The following is an 18,488-nucleotide window of genomic DNA, read 5'->3' on the forward strand; positions in this document are numbered from 1 at the left end:
ACGAAAGCTCATACCAAAATAAAAACTTAGTTGGTCTTTAAGGTGCTACTGAAGGAATTTTTTTATTTAGTTCAAAAGGGTTCTGGAAACTTCTCTGCATGAAAGAAACAAGCAGAAGATTATTCCTTCAGAGAAGCTGAGTACAGCTGGCTTAAATTGGTCCTGTTATCTCTTTCTGTCAAGGTCCTGCTGACTATAATAATAAGACCAGAAGGAGCCTGGGTTTCACATTTTCTATCTCTTTTCCTTCTGGTGTGGGGTTCTGTACATAGATACCGGTAGTGTTATAATAAGACTTAAAGTTACTGTAAGTTTCAGTTAAGTCTGCTGCAACTGGATTTCTTATGGACAGTGCCAATCCTTAATGTATTGGATTTGTGACCATGATGCTTATTTGCCTTCCATAGCAGTAAAGCTGTGCTTGAATGAAACACCATTGCCTCTGGACTATTTTTGGGGAATCTTGCAATGTGTTTAAGTTTTTACTCTGCTAACTATACAACCGAGTTCTGCTCTGGATCAATATTGAGTAGAATTCATGACAGAATCACAAGTAACTTGTACCTGCTGCCTCTCACAAGGTAAGGTGTAGTTGTGGCAGGCATTTGTAGATACCAGCCGAGGCTGTTCAGAATGGGGCCACTAATCTGCTGGCCATCATTTCAGAGATATCGAGGTCTTACAATAAAAGCAATCTGTGATAACGCTGAACTAAAATATAAATATAAACTTTTCCCAAGGTTAGCATATCTACAGGAGGGGAGGGGAACCAGATGCCCTCCAGATACCTCCATTGGTTAGAATGTGGTACTGATGATGCCAAGGTTGCAGGTTCGATCCCCGTAGGAGACAGCTGCATACTCCTGCATTGCAGGGGGTTAGACTGGATGACCCTCAGGGTCCCTTCCATCTCTACAATTCTGTGATGCTGGACTCCATCTCCCATCATTCCTGACCATTGGCCATGCTGGCTGGGGTCACCCTACATATTTACAGGCCTCTGTGTGGGCGTTAGCTTCTTCCCCCGAATAATCCTGGGAGCTGTAGTTTGTAAGGGTGGCGAGAGCTGTTAGGAAGCAGAATTGGATACGTGTTGGAAATGCAAAGAAATGAAGGGAACGTTTTTTCATATGTGGTGGACATGTACAAAGGTAAAAGAATATTGGGAAATATGTTGAAAAAAAATATGTTGAAAATAACTTTTCCCAAAAGACCGGAGTCCTTTTTGCTGGGGGAAATCTAGACTGAAGCCCCTGAGTGTCAACAAAATTTATTTATGTATGCAACAACAGCAGCCCGAGTTTGGTTAGCCCCAAAATGGAAAGTGAGCGAGGTGCCAGGCAAAGAGGACTAGCAACATAAGATGGTAGAATATGCATTGCTTGCAGGTTTAACATATAGAATATGAAAGCAAGAAGAACATATATGGAAAATATTTATTGAGGATATGGAAAATAACGGTACACAGCTGAAAACGCTGGCAGCCTTAAGATAAAATCAACAGTGTAATTAATGTTTGAGCGACGTAAAAGTTGATAACAGACTAAAATGGCGACAGCAAAATATGCAGGAATGAAAGATAAATAAAATGAACGGAGGAAATAGAAGGACGGAAGTCGTGGGATATCTAACAGCATGTAAAATGCTTATTTTGAGATGTAAAACTGAAAATATAAATTATATATAAAGAGTTGTTAGGCCTCCTATTCCCCTCACAAGAGCTCTCTGTAGGAAAAACACTGAAGCCTAATTTGATTAGCAGAATACCTGGCCTCTAGTGGGTGGGGCTTTCATGCTGTACTCTAGAATGGCCCCTCCCTTCAGGCTGTCAGTTTAAAAAAAGGGTTCAACTGTCACTTACCTCAAAGTGCTTCGTTTCCCTCAGTCAGCATGTTACTATGCTACATTTCTCTACTATGAAAGCTTTGTTTCATATATATCCAGTTGAGCCATTCACCTCACTGGGTGAAAAGACAAACTCTGCTAAAGAAGGTGGAATAACTTAAGCAGGACGAGTGAGGAGATATTTCTCTGACAGGAGGACAGATTTCTATCCCCCCACCCCACCCCCAGGAAGACAGACTGCCTGTTAGACCACTCTAAAAAAATAGAGCTCCGTGAGGGGAATAAGGGTCTCTAAACAACTCTAAGATTGCCATATTTCAAACAGTGAAAATCCGGACAGAAAAGTTGTTGAGGATGTTGACCTTTTTTTAAAGCAAATTCACCAAAAGTTGACAAATGAAGTTTTTGAGCCATTTCTAAGGATAATCAACAACACTGCCAACATGGGTTGCCATACGTCCCAACATTTATTATTATTATTATTAATTATTATTATTAGCCGATTTCCACTCAGACACTGCGTCCAGCTGTGGTATTCCAGACGTATGGCAACCCTAAGCAACTCTCACCACCCTTAACAGCTCCCAGGATTTGGGGAGCGGCATGATACTGCTTTATCGTTTCGATGACACCTCAGAGTAGAGACACTTAAATTAAGAAACATGTCTTAACTTTGGTCCAGTGGGTCAATTCCGCACAGGACTTCAATAAATCAGGGGTTCCCAAAATGTGGTCCGCAGGCTTCAGGCAGGCATGCCCAAAGTTAATTTCATAGTGACTTTTAAATGTATTTCTATTGCTGCTTTTATTTGTCGCATTGTAATTTATTGCATTACCATTTGAATGTTATTGGATGCAAACCGTCGCACAATTTAACAAATCCAAGCAGCAATGGAAATGTTCTTTTAAAATTACACAGCATCTAGCACAGTGGGTTACAATTGCTACAACAGGTAACAAAATCATTAAGTGGCCCACCAACTCTTAGCAATTTTCAAGCGGTCCATATGGCACAGAAAGTTTGGGAACCACGGCAACTGGTATTTTTTCCAAACCAAAACCAAACAGAAATGGGGAATACATTCATATCCACAAAGGTAGTCATCACGGCACTCTGTAGTGTGGTCTTAAAAATGAAGATAACCAACTCATTTTTTATTTTACTTCTGGAAATATAAAGTAAGCCATACAGGTGGACGTCTTCAAAAATCAAGTTCAAACTACCCATCCTGTGGTAGGAAAACAGGTAACAGCTGTGGCAGGGAGGAGGTTGGAAAGAGAGAGAAAAAAAACAACTCCACAGATAGGCAAAAATGCAAATAGCAAATGAATCATTTCCAATCAATCAGTCAACTGTAAATGCACATTAAGAGGGAGACAGAAAGACATCTTCTTTAGCTGAAATCCAGAAGAGTGTCTGCTTGGATGGGACAGAGACCTGTAAGAAAATGTTGGTTCTGCAGTTGGACTGGTATGTTTGAGCTTCCGAGTCCCATTATTTTCTGACCTTGGTGTTCCAGTCCCAGCTTGTGTCAGTGGCAGACCTTAGGCTTTCAAATTTGAGCAGTGCCCTGACTGATACCAAAATTTGGTGCCCCTGCCTCTTGCCCTATGTTCTAAGTCATTGTTTTGGGGGGGGGGCATGCAGCGCCTTCCCAGCTCAGCACCCAGTGCGGGCGAACCAGTCGTATTCCCCTAAATCCACCTCTGCTTGTGAAGGTGCTCAGATAAACGAGCTTGTCAAATTGAATAGCTCTGGGCTCTTTTGCCTCTTCCTGGGCCGGGCAAAATCTGATCCTGTAGGAAAGTGTTTATTTGAAATGCAGCAGGAATAAAAAGGTATTTCCACACAAAAAATTATTTGCCAAATGTACAACCTGGGCAACATCGAGGTCTGCAAACACTGCTGGAAACACGTCGTTGTTGAAAATAAGCAATTCTGTAGCCAGTGAAACGCCATGGTACACCTACATCAGCCTAACTTTCATCTGCCATCGTGTAATAAAACATGTCTCTCCTGCAGGTGCTGTAATTCTCCAATGGTTTGAACTTTACCCCAAAGGCACATGCCAACAACAAACCAAGGCTGTTCTGTTATTATGTTCTGCTATAGAGGAGGGGGTGGGTTTGCTCCTGACTGGACAGTGCTTATCTGACATAATACGTGATTACTAGCTCCTGACTAGACGGTGCAGATATGACCTCACACCCTGATGTGTCAATTTGTCCCTTTTCTGAAAAATGATATGGGGGAGAAAGAGCAAAGATGGGTTTGCCCCATGTATTTGCAGTGGGGGCAGAGCTGAAGCAAACGGCTGTTGATCCCTCAGAGGAAGGAGCCCAAGTGCTCATCAAATCTGCAGATGGCACCAAACTGGAAGGGGTAGCTAATGGCGCAGAAGACAGAATCAGAATTCAAAATGACCGCAACAGATTGGAGAACCGGGCGCAGGCTAACAAAATGAATTTCAATGGGAACAAATGTAAGGTTCTGCACTTAGGCAGGAAGAACCAGATGCACAAATATAGGATGGAGGACATCTGGCTTACTAGCAGTACATGTGAAAAGGATCTAGGGGTCTTGGTGGACCACAAGCTGAACTTGAGTCAACAGTGTGATGCAGCAGCAAAAGAGGCTAACGCTATTCTAGGCCACCGCCTCAAGTATAGGCATTTGATGCATCCTGTTGTCTATGCCCTGTGCCCTGTGCAGGAACGTGCACACCACAGAGGCTGGGAGCTGAGCAATTCTGGACGCACACATTCACAGCAAGTCAGGTTAGTCCACTTTTCTCTGCAGGGTAACCTCTGCTAGCCTTATGGCAAGTATGTGCAGGAGATTGGACGGTGGCTGCCAGCCATGGTGCAAAAGACTGAGAAAGACAGGATTTCCCATCATCAGCTGTGGGAGCAGAGAGCCAAGCACCCCCCCACACACACACATAACACAAACAGGTCTTCCCACACCATTCCCACAATCCAGTCATTTGGAAGGAAGTAACTCAGGACTTGCTCCTGGCAGCAAGTTGCACAGCCAGAGAGGGCCCACTCGGTTGTTCCTTGGGATAACGGAAAGTCCGCTCTGCCAACAGACCCACAAAATACTATAAAACGAAAAATCGTGGGGGGGGGGGGAAGGTTAAAAGCCCTAGATTGGTCAGCAGCCTGGATTTCTCTCTCTCCTTTTTAAGAGAAGGTGTCCGGTTCCTCATACAACGTAAAAAAAGCATTCTGTCTTGCACAGATTCCTTGACAGCACCAGGGTTTACTCCAAGGTTTGCTCAAGGTTTACTCAAGAGTTTCAGCGGCAATCTGAGTGTTTCTCTCCCATGTGGATTTTCTGACATAGATATATTTTAAAACCTAAGCAGTGTTTTTCTCCTGCACCACCGTTCCATATGCAGAAATTTCAGTAGCTGTGGAAGATTCCTGGAGCTCAGGGATAGAACCTGGCTTTGTATGGCTCCAGGACCAATTCATTGCTTTGTTTTGTTTTTAAAAAATGGCCTCAAGTGGCTACTAGTCAAGGTGGATATGCTCTGCCTCCACAGTTGGAAGCAGCAATGCTTCTGAATACGAGTTGCTGGAAACCATGGGAGGGGAGATTGCTATGGCGTTCATGTTTTGCTATCCAGTTTCTCACAGGTTGGCCACTGTGAGAACAAGATACTGGACTAGATGGGCTATTGGCTTGATCCAGCACACTATTCTTGGGCTCTTCTATTCGTAAGCGCTGGGAAAGTCTTTATCCTCTCAAGATCTTGGAATGCTGCAGCCAGTCAGAATAGAAAATAAAGGGCTGGATGGACAAATAATCTGAAAGGCAGCTTCAATGAGACCCCACCCCACTCCACCCAGTCTAAGATTCTGACTCTGCTCCTCTTAGGTTGATGAAGGAGGGTGCAAAAGATGAGCCAAGGCAATCTGTCACAAGGAGAGCAACTTACTGATGGTGACCTGGAAGCTTTAAGAATTCTCTAGAAACACCACCACTTGGCCCACTGTTGCTCATTCTTAAAAGTTCGAGCAGTTTTCCTTGAAATTCCCTATTTTGGCCAGAAGAGGGTGATGATGCATCTGTCAAACCACCCTAGCATCCCGTATGCCCTGAGTTCAAAACCTGATGCAGACTCAAGTTCCACCTTTTCGACGCACAGAAAAATCTGAGCTCACAAGGGATGCTTCCCTTTGTCTAATGTATTTACCTCAGCTGATTCCTCCATGGCTTCACTGGTGAACAGCAAATTTTTGAGTAATAATCAAAAAAAGCTTTTTGCAGCATGGTGTTTTGTCAGATATATTTTCCTCACCACCACCTACTGACTAATAAAATCCAATCTGTTGTTTAAGTCCATACACTTTTATGGCTTCTGGAAGTGTATGAGCACATAATTCAGGATCTTGCTTCCTTAAGTGTGGATTCTCTGATGCTTAATAAGGTTCTCACCTGAACAGAAGCTTTTCCCACAGTCTGAGCATTTATAGGGGTTCTCCCCCGAATGAATCCTCTGGTGCCTAATGAGGTTTGAGCTCTGGCTGAACCCTTTCCCACAGTCCAAACATTTATACGGCCTCTCCCCAGTGTGGCTTCTTTGGTGTACCACAAGCTGTGATTTGGTGACAAAAGATTTCCCACAGTCCAAGCATTTAAATGGATTCCCGTTCATGTGGATTCTCTGATGCTTAAGAAGCTTCATCCTGGAACTGAATTTTTCCTCACAGTCTGAACACGGGAACAACTTATCTCCCTTGTGGGTTCTCTGGTGGACTGTCAGATGAGAGCTTTGGCTGAAACATTTCCCACAGACCGTGCACTTGTAGGGTCTCTCTCCTGTGTGTATTCTCTGATGGATGATCAGATACGATTTGGATATGAAAGTTTTCCCACAATCCAAACATTTAGTACTATTACTGTTGTTGTTGTTGTTGTTGTTGTTGTGCAGCTTCTTTGTTGTGTGGGTTCTCTTATGGGAAATAAGCTGAGAGCTCACCCTAAAGCTTTTCCTGGATTCAGAGCGTTGGAATGGTTTCTTCCCCACATGAGTTCTCTGATGAACATTAAGGTGTGATTTCTGACTGAAGCTTTTACCACAAACCAAACACTTGAAGGGTCTCTCTCCCGTGTGCATTCTCTCATGTATGATAAGATAGGACTTGAAAATGAAGGATTTGCTGCAGTAGGAACACTTATGGGCTTTCTTTGCCTCATGAATCCTCTTGTGTGCAATAAGGTGAGAGCTGACCCTGAAGCTTTTCCCACAGACTGAGCAACGGAATGACTTTTTTCCTTCGTGAGTCCTTTGATGAGCGGTAAGGTGGGAGCTCTGTGTGAAGCTTTTTCCACAGGCCAAACATTTGTATGGCCTCTCTCCTGTGTGGATTCTCTGGTGGGTCATGAGGTACGATTTGGCAAAGAAGGACTTCCCGCAGTACGAACACTTGTGGGGTTTCTTGGCTGTGTGGATTCTCTTGTGAGCAATAAGGTGGGAATGGACTTTGAAGCTTTTCCCACAGTCAGAGCATATATAGAGGTTTCCTCTTGTGTGGATGCTCTGATGCTTAATAAGGTTTGTGCTCGAACTGAAACTTTTCCCACAGTCAGAGCACTGGAATGTCTTCACCCCAATGTGGGTTCGTTTATGAACATTAAGGTGCGAACTCTGGCTAAAACCTTTCCCGCAGGCCAAGCATTTGAACGGTCTCTCTCCTGTGTGGATTCTCTGATGAATGATAAGATACGATTTGGTAAAGAAGGATTTCCCACAGTATGCACATTTATGGGGTTTCTTGGCTACATGGTTCCTCTTGTGAGCAATAAGGTGGGAATTCACCCTGAAGGTTTTCCCACATTCAGAGCATTTATAGGGGCTCACTCCAGGGTGGATTATTTGATGTTGGATAAGGCTGATCCTGGAACTGAAGCTTTCTCCACACTCAGAACACTGGAACGATTTTCCTCTTTTGTGCGTTCGTTGGTGGACCTTAAGGTGAGCCTTCTGACTAAAGGATTTCCCACATTCCACACATTTATAGGGTCTCTCTCCAGTATGAATTCGCTGATGAATTATGAGGTGTGATGCAGCAAGGAAGCTCTTCCCACAGTATGAGCATGTGTGCGATTTCCCTCTCTCATGGATTCTTTTGTGGGTGATAAAGTGAGAGTGCACCTTGAAGCTCTTCCCACACACTAAACATTTATATGGGGCCCCCTTCACGTGGGTGCTCTGGTGTTTGGTAAGGCTGGTGTTGGAACAGAAGTTTTTCCCACAGTCAGAGCACTGGAACGGCTTCACTCCTGTGTGGCTTCTCTGATGGACACTGAGGTTGGAACTCTGGGCAAAAGTCTTCCCACAGACCAGGCACTTGAACGGCCTCTCTCCAGTGTGGGTTCTCTGATGAATGATAAGGTGTGCTTTGGCAATGAAGGATTTCCCACAGTCCGGGCACCTGTGTTGCTTCCTTTCCCCATGTCTTCTTTTACCAGAAATGGAGTGAGAGATCACCTTGAAGCTTTTCCCACCATCAGAGCATTTGTAGGGCTGCTCCACTGTGTTGGATTCCTCACATTTAATAGGGTCTGTTCTCTGCCTGAAGCTCAATCCATCAACCTTGAACATGCCCTTCTTCTTTGGCATGTGGATCCCCTGTGCTTCCCTGCTTCCCTCAAGGGGCTCGTCACCCTCCCAAATCACACATGTTTCTGCTCTCTGTGGTGGGCCATTTTCCTCTTTCCTCTCAGGGTGGTGCTCTTCCTGCTCACGGAAACAGGAAGCCTTGCTTTCTGCTCTCCTTCCCGTCCGAGTCCCGTTTGGGTATGCTTGATAAAATTCTTCCGAACGGGGTGTCTCCGTCTCATTGGCACTCGCCCAATCTTCACCTGCCACAACAAAGGAGACATTTTAAACATGGCAGAAAAAACAAAGGAGGGCCCTGCTGGACTGGACCAATGGTCCATGTAGCCCAGCTTCCTGTTTCCTGTAGTTGGCCAATCAGATGCCTCTGGGAAGCACCCCAAGCAGCTGGCATTTAGAGGTACACTGCCTATGCTCCTGGAAGTTCCATACAGCCATTCCACAATAATAATAATAATAATAATAATAATAATAATAATAATAATAATAATATTCACCCATCACCCCAAGGTCCCAGGGTGGGTTACAGTGTTAAAACAAAACACCAAAAGCAATTTACAGTCATACCTCATGTTACGTATGCTTCAGGTTACGTGTTTTCGGGTTGAGGACCACGGGAAACCCGGAAGTACTGGGATGGTTTACTTCCAGGTTTTGCCCTTCGCGCCTGTGAAGTACTAAATCGTGCTTCGCGCCTGCGCAGAAGCACCAAATTGCGCCTATGCAGACACGTCGCTTCAGGATGCGAATGCTGCAGGTTGCGGACATGCCTCCATCACGGATTACGTCCACAACCCGAGGTTCCACTGTATAGCAACTGACAATTGCTAAAAATAAGGTGGGTAAATAATTGCTAAAACTATAACCCTCAAGTGTCAAAAGTCAGTAGCCTCTTTATTCATGAAACATCTCATGAAACATCGTTCAGCCTGGATGCTGAGGTCCAGCTCCGAGGGCCTTCTGGCGGTTCCCTCACTGCGAGAAGTGAGGTTACAGGGAACCAGGCAGAGGGCCTTCTCGGTAGTGGCACCCGCCCTCAGGAACGCCCTCCCATCAGATGTCAAGGAAATAAACAACTATCTGACTTTTAGAAGACATCTGAAGGCAACCCTGTACAGGGAAGTTTTTTATGTTTGATGTTTTATTGTGCCTGGTGTTGGGAGCCGCCCAAAGTGGCTGGGGAAAGAAAGAAGAAAGCAAGCCCAAATACTTGTCCTTCTCTCTCATTCTCTCTCTCAGTCCTCACATGCCCCATACATTTAAAGCAGTATCACACCACTTAAAACAGTCATGGCTGCCCACAGAGAATCCTGGGAGCTGTAATTTGTTCAGGGTGCTGAGAGTAATTAGGAGGCACCCCTGTTCCCCCCCGGAGAGCTAGGATTCCCAGAGTTCCCTGGTTGGAGGGATTGACTGTTAAACCACAGGATAAGGCTATCAACAGCTACTAGCAGAGATGGCTGTGCTCTCCCTTTGAGTACCAGTTGCTACGAATTGGAAATGGACAGGGTGCTGTTCCACATAGGCCCTGTTTGCAGGCTTCTCATTGGGTCATCTGGCTGGCCATTGTGAGAACAGGATGCTGGGCTAGATGGGCCAATGGTAGAACTATTCTACCATTCTACTACTACTACTACTAATTGAATTTATATACCGCCCTATACCCGCAGGTCTCGGGGCAGATTACAGAATAAAATATAGAACCACAAAATCAATAATCAAAATAAAAACAACAGCCCCCCCTCAAAAAACCCCCACATTTTAAAAGGGCATAGGATGTCAATCAAATCAAACCCAACCAAGACCTGGTTAAATAGGCAAACTTCCCTGGGGAGGGCATTCCACAGATGAGGAGCCACTGCAGAGAAGGCCCGTTCAGAGATGGAGAGAAATCCTTGAGAAAGTCACATCTTTTTTTAAAAAAATTCTCCTTTGTTTAATTTATTTTACATGTTTTCTAGTCCTTGGTTACTTGCAACTGCTGTTATCATGGAATCATAAAGTTGGAAGGGACTCCGAGGATCATCTAGTCCAACCCTCTGCAATGCAGAAATATGCAGCTGTCCCTTACTGGGATTGAACCTGAGACCTTGGCATTATCAGCACCACGCTCTAACCAACTGAGCTATCCAGCAGGTCTGGATGTAGAATCATAGAATCTTAAGAGTTGGAAGGGTCCCAAGGGTCATCTAGTCCAACCCCCTGCAATGATGGGGAGTGGGTGGTGGGCAGCAGAAATAGCTTGCTTACTGCAGGAACTTGCTTACTGCCACCTGTTTGCGTTTTGTTTGTTTCCGTGACCACCACAATGGTCAACTGCTGCTGTCATTTTTATAGCAATTGGTTACTATACATTTTAAGGCGTAGACACAGAGTAGGCCCACTGCAATTAGTGAACCTAAGTCAGTCATGCCCATTAAGTGTAGTGGGCATATTCTGAAGAGGACTAGGATGGTTTCACTGTTGGCCAGTCTCAGTTCACTGAAGAGAAGCCATTGGTGTTAATTTTAAGTGAAAATCAATAGTCATCCTCACCTAGTGAGGTGGCATCGCTGTCATCATCCTCCCTATTGGCCTCTGTGTAACCACGCTTCCGCTCCCCATTCAGTGGGGTCTCGTCTTCCTCAGAGAAATCCAGAGCGACCTCCTCAATTGGTCCCAACTCCTGAAATAAATAAATAAATAAATAAATAAATAAAATAAATTCCTTTGCCCCACCCATCTGACTGGGTTGCCCTAGAAAAGAAAGATAAGATCCCTCTTCAAGGAAGGATTTGGGTCGTGAGGTGTGGCGGCCATGGGAAAGTGATGCAGATTGTGCCTAAGTGTAGCCTGACGGGACTGGCTCTACCGTTGGGCAGAGTGAGGCCTCCTCCTCAGCTGGTGCTGTGGGGCCACAGGGACACCTGCCTTGTTCAAGCAGTCATGGCCTTCACACACTAACACGGAACCTCTTTTAGGATTTTTATGCCAAGATCCATTCCAATATTGATCTAACCAGTGCTATTTTTCTAGAAAAAGAGATGCGGGAACTCACCATGAACACCTCCCTCAATCTCTTAGAATGGCAATGGCTCCCACCTGAGAGGTGTCGAAACTGAGTTCCAGCTGAAGAAAAGACCTGGGTTTTAGCTCACTTCCTTCCTCACATGCCCCTGGCCTTATTTTTTATTCTACAAACTTGCTTACTTCTCTTAAATCCCTTGAACTCTTAAGAGCGTGTTTATGTCATTGCCCGGAGCGTGTTTCATGGTTTTATTTGCTCTTTATTTTTACGACAGTTCTTGGTACACATGCCTGACAGGCTAAGCCTTTCTGGCCAACCAAACTGAGTTAAATGGACAACTTTATCAAGACGCTTTACTTTTAGAGCATAATTCTAGGGTTCGTCCATATAAAGGTTTCGAAATACACTGGGAGAGCCAGTGTGGTGTAGTAGTTAGTGAGGGTTCAAATGCAGCCATGCAACTCACTGGCTGACCTGGCGCCAATCCCTGTCTCTCAGTCTTTCCTACCTCACAGGGTGGTTGTGAGGATGAAATAGGGAGGGGAGAACCATGTACGCCACCCTTGAGCTCCTTGGAGGAAAAGGTGGTCTATGAATGTAATAAATACAGTGAATCACCGTGCCCCCCGCCCAAGGCAGCCCAGCGAGGACTAAGCATAATGCTGCGGGAGGAGGATTTGTGTGGAAAAGAGTGTCTAGAAACCTGAACAGGGAAGAAACCATGCTGTAACTTTTTGTTGGAGCGCGCAAACCCCCCCCATCTCCTCTGCCTAGGATATTTGTCTGCTTTCATTATACCTGGACAAGCACATCAGGCATCGCTGTCGAGAGCAGGGGTATAACCCTGAAGAGAGAAACTTATGGCAAAGCTGGAAAATCTAGACTCTCACCTGCTCTTCCCAACTCTCTCCAGCATAAGCCCTCTGAAGGAAGTCCTCAGCCAGGGCCACCGCCTGGGAGCAGGTCTCCGGCCCGTGTTCCCCGACCCAGCTTTGCATCTCCAGCGGCAGGATGGCCAGGAACTGCTCCAGGATCAGCAGCTCCAGGATCTGCTCCTTCGAGCTCCTCTCCACCTTCAGCCACTGACCGCACAGCTGCTGGAGCTGCCCGTAAACGCCTCTTGGCCCCTCGGCCTCCTGGTAGCAGAACCGGCGGAAGTTCTGGCGCTGCCTCTCCCTGATGATGGCATCCCCACGCAAGATGGCCGCCTTGACCTTGTCATAGTCAATCCTGTCTCTGGTGTCCAGGTTGGTGAAGATCTGCTCGGCTTCCCCGCTGAGGGCTGGCAGAAGATGGGCCATCCAGTCCTCTCGGGGCCACCGGCACGCTTCTGCCACTTGCTCAAAGGAGGCCAGGAAAGACTTGGTGTTGTCCCACGGGGTGGGTTCCTCGAGGATCTGTGGTGTCTCCCATTCCAAGCGAGGGTATTCCAGGGTCTTCAGAAAGTCCTGCCACTGGGTTTCCCAACACTGAAGCAGCCCATTGCCAGTTTCCTGGTCTCCGGGAGGCCTCTGCAGGAATTCGCGGATGCTTCCGGCCTGGATGATGTAAGGGGCTTCTTCCAACCCTTCCCCTGAGGTGGAATCCGAGGTATCCTCGTCCTCCATTTTGATCTGCTGGGGGACTCCTTGCTCAAGCTCTGCGTGGAACCGCAGGCCAAAGCCAGACTGTGTCCCTTCCCTGACGGCCATCTTGTCTCGGGCCCAGAATGGCCTCATCCGAGTTCAGTCTCCCTCTTTATCCCAGGGAACTTCTCGCTTCCTCGCTGAACGTTACAACAAATATTCAGCCTCTGGCTCTGTCTTGGTTCTTAGATCCAGTTTGCCATGTAAAGGTGGATGGGTGTCATTCAGCAGGCTGCAAAGATGAATCAGGGCTTCTTCTTGGCTAACGTTTAGCTACGTAGACATTCCAGAATAGCGGAAAGGGCTCTCTCTGGGATGGGAGAGAGGTAAACCAGAAATGAAAATAAGTAATATGATCTTGCATTTATATCCCTCCTTTCTTCCAAAAAGCTCAAGGCAGTGACATGGTTCTTCCCCTCTCCATTTTATCCTCACAACAACCCTGTGAAGTAGGCCAGGCAAAGAGGATATTGGACAGAATACAGATCATGAATGGGGAACTTTTGGCCCCCCAGATGTTGCTGAACTTTAAATCCTATCAGCCCTGGCAAGCATGGCCAGTGGTCAGGGATGATGCGAGTTCGAATTCAGCATCAGCTGGAGGTCACAGGTTCTTTCACACCTGATACAGATTTTTTAAAGTGGCATGGCAGGATTTAAAAAATCTTTTAAATGTATAGATCTCCATATAAACTTCAAATTAGATTCAGAACATGGGCATGGGAGATGTCAGAGTAGTATAAAATTATGCATGGTTGTGGACTCTCCTTCCTTGGAAGTTTTTAAGCAGAGGGTGGATGGTCATTTGTCATGGATGCTTTAGCTGAGATTCCTGCATTGCAGGGGGCTGGACTAGATGACCCTTGGGCTACCATCAATTCTGCAATTCTATAAAAATGGATAGAAAGAGATTTCTCTCTCTCATAATATTAGAAATTGCAGACATGTGAAGGAGTTTGGGAGATTCAGAACAGGCAAGAGAGTTAAATCATGTTATCCGCTCCCAATGATGCTTTTTGGCTACAAAAGGAAAGCAGGTAAGTTCATGGAAGGTATGGCTAAGGACGGCCACTAACTCTGCCTCCACAATAGGAGGCAGAAAAGCTTCTGAATACCAAGGAAAAGAGAAAGGATCGCCAAGGCAAAGCCTGCACAAATCTCCTGCTTCTCCATGCCTGCTGGAGTTGCCAGAAACATTTTGCCAGAACCTTGGGAGCCGTGGGCAGTCTCTGGTTCATTTGCTTCATTGCCAAATCAATACTCTTGTTTGCAACAGCGCAAATGTCTTGGAAACGTGGCAGAATTGCAGCTCAGCGCTGCACTAGGAAACCTTGGATTAGAGCAGCAATAAGGAACCATCTTTTATTTATTATTATTATCTCCAGACTGAGGGTCACATTCTTTGATAGGCAGGCAGCCTTCCAGGAAAGAGGTGGGTGTGGCAAAATTTAAAAATGGGTGTAGCAAAGGAGGCGATGCGTTCCTTTGAAGATCAGGGCACATTACAGCCATGCAAGAACCCAGAGACTTTGACACCCACACACTCGCTTGCCATCCAGGAAAGCAAGAGGCATTTTCAGAATTTTGTGGCACATTCCAGATAGGAGCTTCAGAACATGGCCAGTGAGAAGTGTGGCCTGGGGAGAGCCAAGGGCCAGACAGATAAGCCCACATTAAGCCTTCCTGGCAGGGCCTGATATCACCACACCCTCGGTTTACAACTACCTGTATTACATTCAATAGTCTATGGGTTTTTTCCCAATTGTGAAGCTTCAGCAGAGGGGTTATATCTCTGGTGGGGGACATGTTGTGCTCCTTCTGGGGCAGTTTGTGCACCTCTGGTCCCCACCTGCACTCAACTCTCACCTGTGGCTCCTAGAAGCTGTCAGCGTGTGACAGCGGCCACACCCCGGGAATGGCTTCCAATAGCCATCTAAACCAGGTGAGGGCAACCAATGGGCCTCAAATCCTCAGTGAGTTAGGAACTGTCCCGGCATGTGAAGACAGGCTCCGGCGGATTGAGCGGAGGGTCCAATGGTCAAGAAGGCAGTTTCTGCTTGTGCTGTAGAGGGAAGTGAGGGGCAGGTGGAGATTGTCCAAGCAGGAAGGAAGCCCATCTAGGAGAAGGGAAACTCAGATCCTGAGCCTCCACTGCCTTTAGCTGAGATTCCTGCATTGCAGGGAGCTGGACTAGATGACCCATGGAGTCCCTTCCAATTCTATGATTCGAACTAACATCACACCCCAGCATGGTCATTGTCTCCCATACCACACCCCCACACCCTGAACAGCGCAGCCATAGTTGAAAAGCACAAAACCTGGACCTTAAATGTAATCACAGCAGGCCCTGAACAGGCTCTGCTGCAGAAGCAGAAACAATTTGCCCCCCCCCCCCGGCCATCGCTCAAGTACAGGCATTTGATGCATCCTGTTATCTATGCACTGTGCTCTGTGAAGGAACGTGCACACCACAGAGGCTGGGAGCTGAGCAATTCCTGGACGCACACATTCACAGCAAGTCAGGTTAGTCCACTTTTCTCTGCAGGCGAACCTCTGCTAGCCCTAGGGCAAGTATGTGCAGGAGATTGGACAGGGGCTGCCAGCCATGGTGCAAAAGACTGAGAAAGACAGGATTTCCCATCATCAGCTGTGGGAGCAGAGAGCCAAGCACACCCCAAAGAAGGATATCTTTGGGAAAAGAAAAGGCTCAGGAGTAAACCCTACACAAATCCGGAGTGGAGTCCCTAAGACGGTTGGATGGTGCCTTGTACACCTCCGTCCTGCAACTCCTGCAGCCCAGCTGGTGTCATATGTATTGCTCTGCTTTCCTTTGGACCACATCAGCAAGGACAAGAGGGGTGTTTTTTTTAATCATCTAGGCAGCCCAGGACCTCCAGACACACTGCCCAGGCTTGTGCCCTATGGAGGTCACTTCCGTGCTGCTAACGCAGTGGTCTGACTTCACTGAGACAGAAAAGGTCAATGACTCTATTCCACTGGGCTGCTACAACAAAATCATACCTTAATCGGAATCCAATGAATGTTGCTGCATTGGTCAGGATTTGGCATGGTGTGTAGTGATGCTCACTGGCTCACCAGATAAGCAGTATGGTGCGGGTGTGACCTTGGGAAGGGGTGCTAATTTGCAAAAAGAGGAGAGTCATCCTAAACTTTTAAAGCATGGTTGGCAAACCTTTGGGGAGGGGGCATGAAAGGCTGATTCACCCCTGGCCACCATCTGGGGTTGCATATTCCACACTTGCACATAGTCCAGGCACCCCCAAACTTGGCCCTCCAGATGTTTGGGGACTATAATTCCCATCATCCCTGAACACTGGTCCTGTTAGCTAGGGATGATGGGAATTGTAGTCCCAAAACATCTGGAGGGCAGAGTTTGGGGATGCCCGACATAGTCCCACTCCTCATCTGATGGGTGGACACTGTAAGAGCTGCCCTGCAGGATCAGGCCCAACATCCATCTTTCACAGAGGCTAACCAGATGCCCCAATGGGAAACCCACAAGTAGGACCTGAGGGCAACAGCCACACTCTCCCTGCTTCTGAACTCCAGCAGCTGTTATTCAGGGTTCACAGGCTGCCTCCCAACAGCGGAGGTCCAGCATCGCCATTGTGGCACTGGTAGCCTTATTTCCCCTGAATGTGGCTGATCTCCTTTTAAAGCTTGGTGGCCATGAGAGAGCAATATATAAAACACATGCATACATACATACACATACACATGCCACCACTGCTATCAAAATCGGGGACACAGAAGAAATAGCTGGACCCCCCCAAAACTAGACCTCCAAACTGGAGCCCAACCTTTCATTTTGGAGGATAAGTGCACAGCAACAGAATCTAGTGCACAGCTCTATCCTGCTGAAACCCCCTCTTCTGCATCATTTAAAAAGGTGTGGGAGTCCTTTCCTCGGTTTGCACGGGGCCAACCCCACTTGCGCCTCCGTTTGCTTAACAACAAAGCAACGTTCTCTTTTAGGGAAGTTTTTTATGTTTGATGTTTTGTGTTTTTTATATTCTGTTGGAAGCTGCCCAGAGTGGCTGCGGAGGCCTGGCCAGATGGGCGGGGGATAAGTAATAAAATTATTATTATTATTATTATTAATTTTGCTTAAGTGTTTAAATGGCTTGGTGGCTTCTTTGTTTTTGGCGCTTTTCCCTTTTATTCCCTGGCTTCAGCGGCTGATTTTTGCAGGCAGAAACTTGAACGCCAAGGGAGCAGGGGGAAGAAGAAAAGAGTAAAGCTTCCCCCGTTGGATTTCTGCCTGCCATCCGGCTGTTAGAAAGCGCAGAACCCCCAGGAAGGAGAAAGGCTGGCTACTGTTTGCGTTCCCTCCATTGCTGCGTACTCACCACCCTCCCCTCTGCATCGCAAGCCGCTTTCCTTTGCTCCGCTCTTTCCTCCATTCATCCTCCGGTGGAGGCAATTCAAACAGGAAGGAACTCGCCCCCTTTCCTCAAACTGACACGCTCTACCCTTTCATCTTCCTGGGCCTCTCTGGGAGCAGCAGCTCGTTTTTCTTAACCCTTAGAGAGCCAAGCTGAAGAGCTGCGTCTGATGGGAGCTGCGGCTTACCGGTATTATCTCATGCAAAACCACGTAAAAATGCGTGGAGGTTCCCGCAGAGTCTTTCAGGAGGATTGTAGGAAGATATACAGTATAAGCAAGCAGGCGGAGGAAAGGGATGAAATAAACAAACCCAGAGGGTTGTGGGTGCGGCAAATGCCATTTGATTAAATTCACCAAGGAAATGATCAAAAACAAAATTTGCAAATATTCACAAGTCCCTTGTTTGCAGGCTTCCCTGAGTCATCTGGTGGTGGGATTGGTTAAACTAGATTTGCCTGTGGTCTCGTCTAGCAGACACCCACCCACCCGGTAAAATAAATGAAAATTAAAAGTGTGTAACTCTAGCAGGATGATGCTGATCATTTATATTAAACTTGTTTAAATTAAGTTACTTTTATTCCATTTATTATTATTATTAAGGCTTGTTTTCTCCTGCTCAGGAGGGTAGGACTCAAACCAAAGGCTCAAAGTTACAAGAAGGGAGATTCCGACTCAACATACAGAAAAACCTTCTGACTTGAAGCTGTCCGACTGTGTAACTGTCTCCCTTGGAGGTGGTGGACTCTCCTTCCTTGGAAGTTTTTAAGCAGAGGTTGGATGGCCATCTGTCACGGATGCTTTTGTTTTGTTTTGTGACATTAGCAGTCTTGTACTTTAATAACATGAAATACTGTAAAAGTGTTCTTAAAAGAAAATTTATTGCCAGCTCCATCCTCCCCCAACCAACCTGGACTGCACCCCTCATCCCAATCGTGTCTCCAGCCCCACACCCCATCCCATTCTCCATTTCAA

General features: G+C 46.5%; 1 protein-coding gene across 1 annotated transcript; it reads right to left on the reverse strand.

Annotated features, from left to right (window-relative positions):
* Positions 1-385: 385 nt before the first annotated feature.
* Positions 386-18,440, reverse strand: LOC118081123 (zinc finger protein 585A-like). Its single transcript, XM_035107326.2, has 4 exons — positions 17,480-18,440; positions 12,375-13,419; positions 11,013-11,142; positions 386-8,722 (listed from the first exon to the last, which is right to left on the reverse strand). Exons 2-4 carry the CDS (start codon positions 13,200-13,202, stop codon positions 6,255-6,257), a joined length of 3,426 nt encoding a protein of 1,141 aa, XP_034963217.1. The 5' UTR covers positions 13,203-13,419; positions 17,480-18,440; the 3' UTR covers positions 386-6,254.
* Between the last annotated feature and the right edge of the window lie 48 nt (positions 18,441-18,488).

This window comes from Zootoca vivipara, chromosome 2 (genome assembly GCF_963506605.1).
Source record: "Zootoca vivipara chromosome 2, rZooViv1.1, whole genome shotgun sequence".
Lineage (NCBI taxonomy): Eukaryota > Metazoa > Chordata > Lepidosauria > Squamata > Lacertidae > Zootoca > Zootoca vivipara.

Coding starts and splice junctions, on each gene's coding strand:
- LOC118081123 (XM_035107326.2), bottom strand. CDS start 13,202: ATGAGGCCATTCTGGGCCCGAGACAAGATGGCCGTCAGGGAAGGGACA. Junction 11,143..12,374: donor GAGAGAGTTGGGAAGAGCAG/GTGAGAGTCTAG, acceptor TATTTATTTCAG/GAGTTGGGACCAATTGAGGA. Junction 8,723..11,012: donor CAGCGATGCCACCTCACTAG/GTGAGGATGACT, acceptor TTGTTGTGGCAG/GTGAAGATTGGGCGAGTGCC.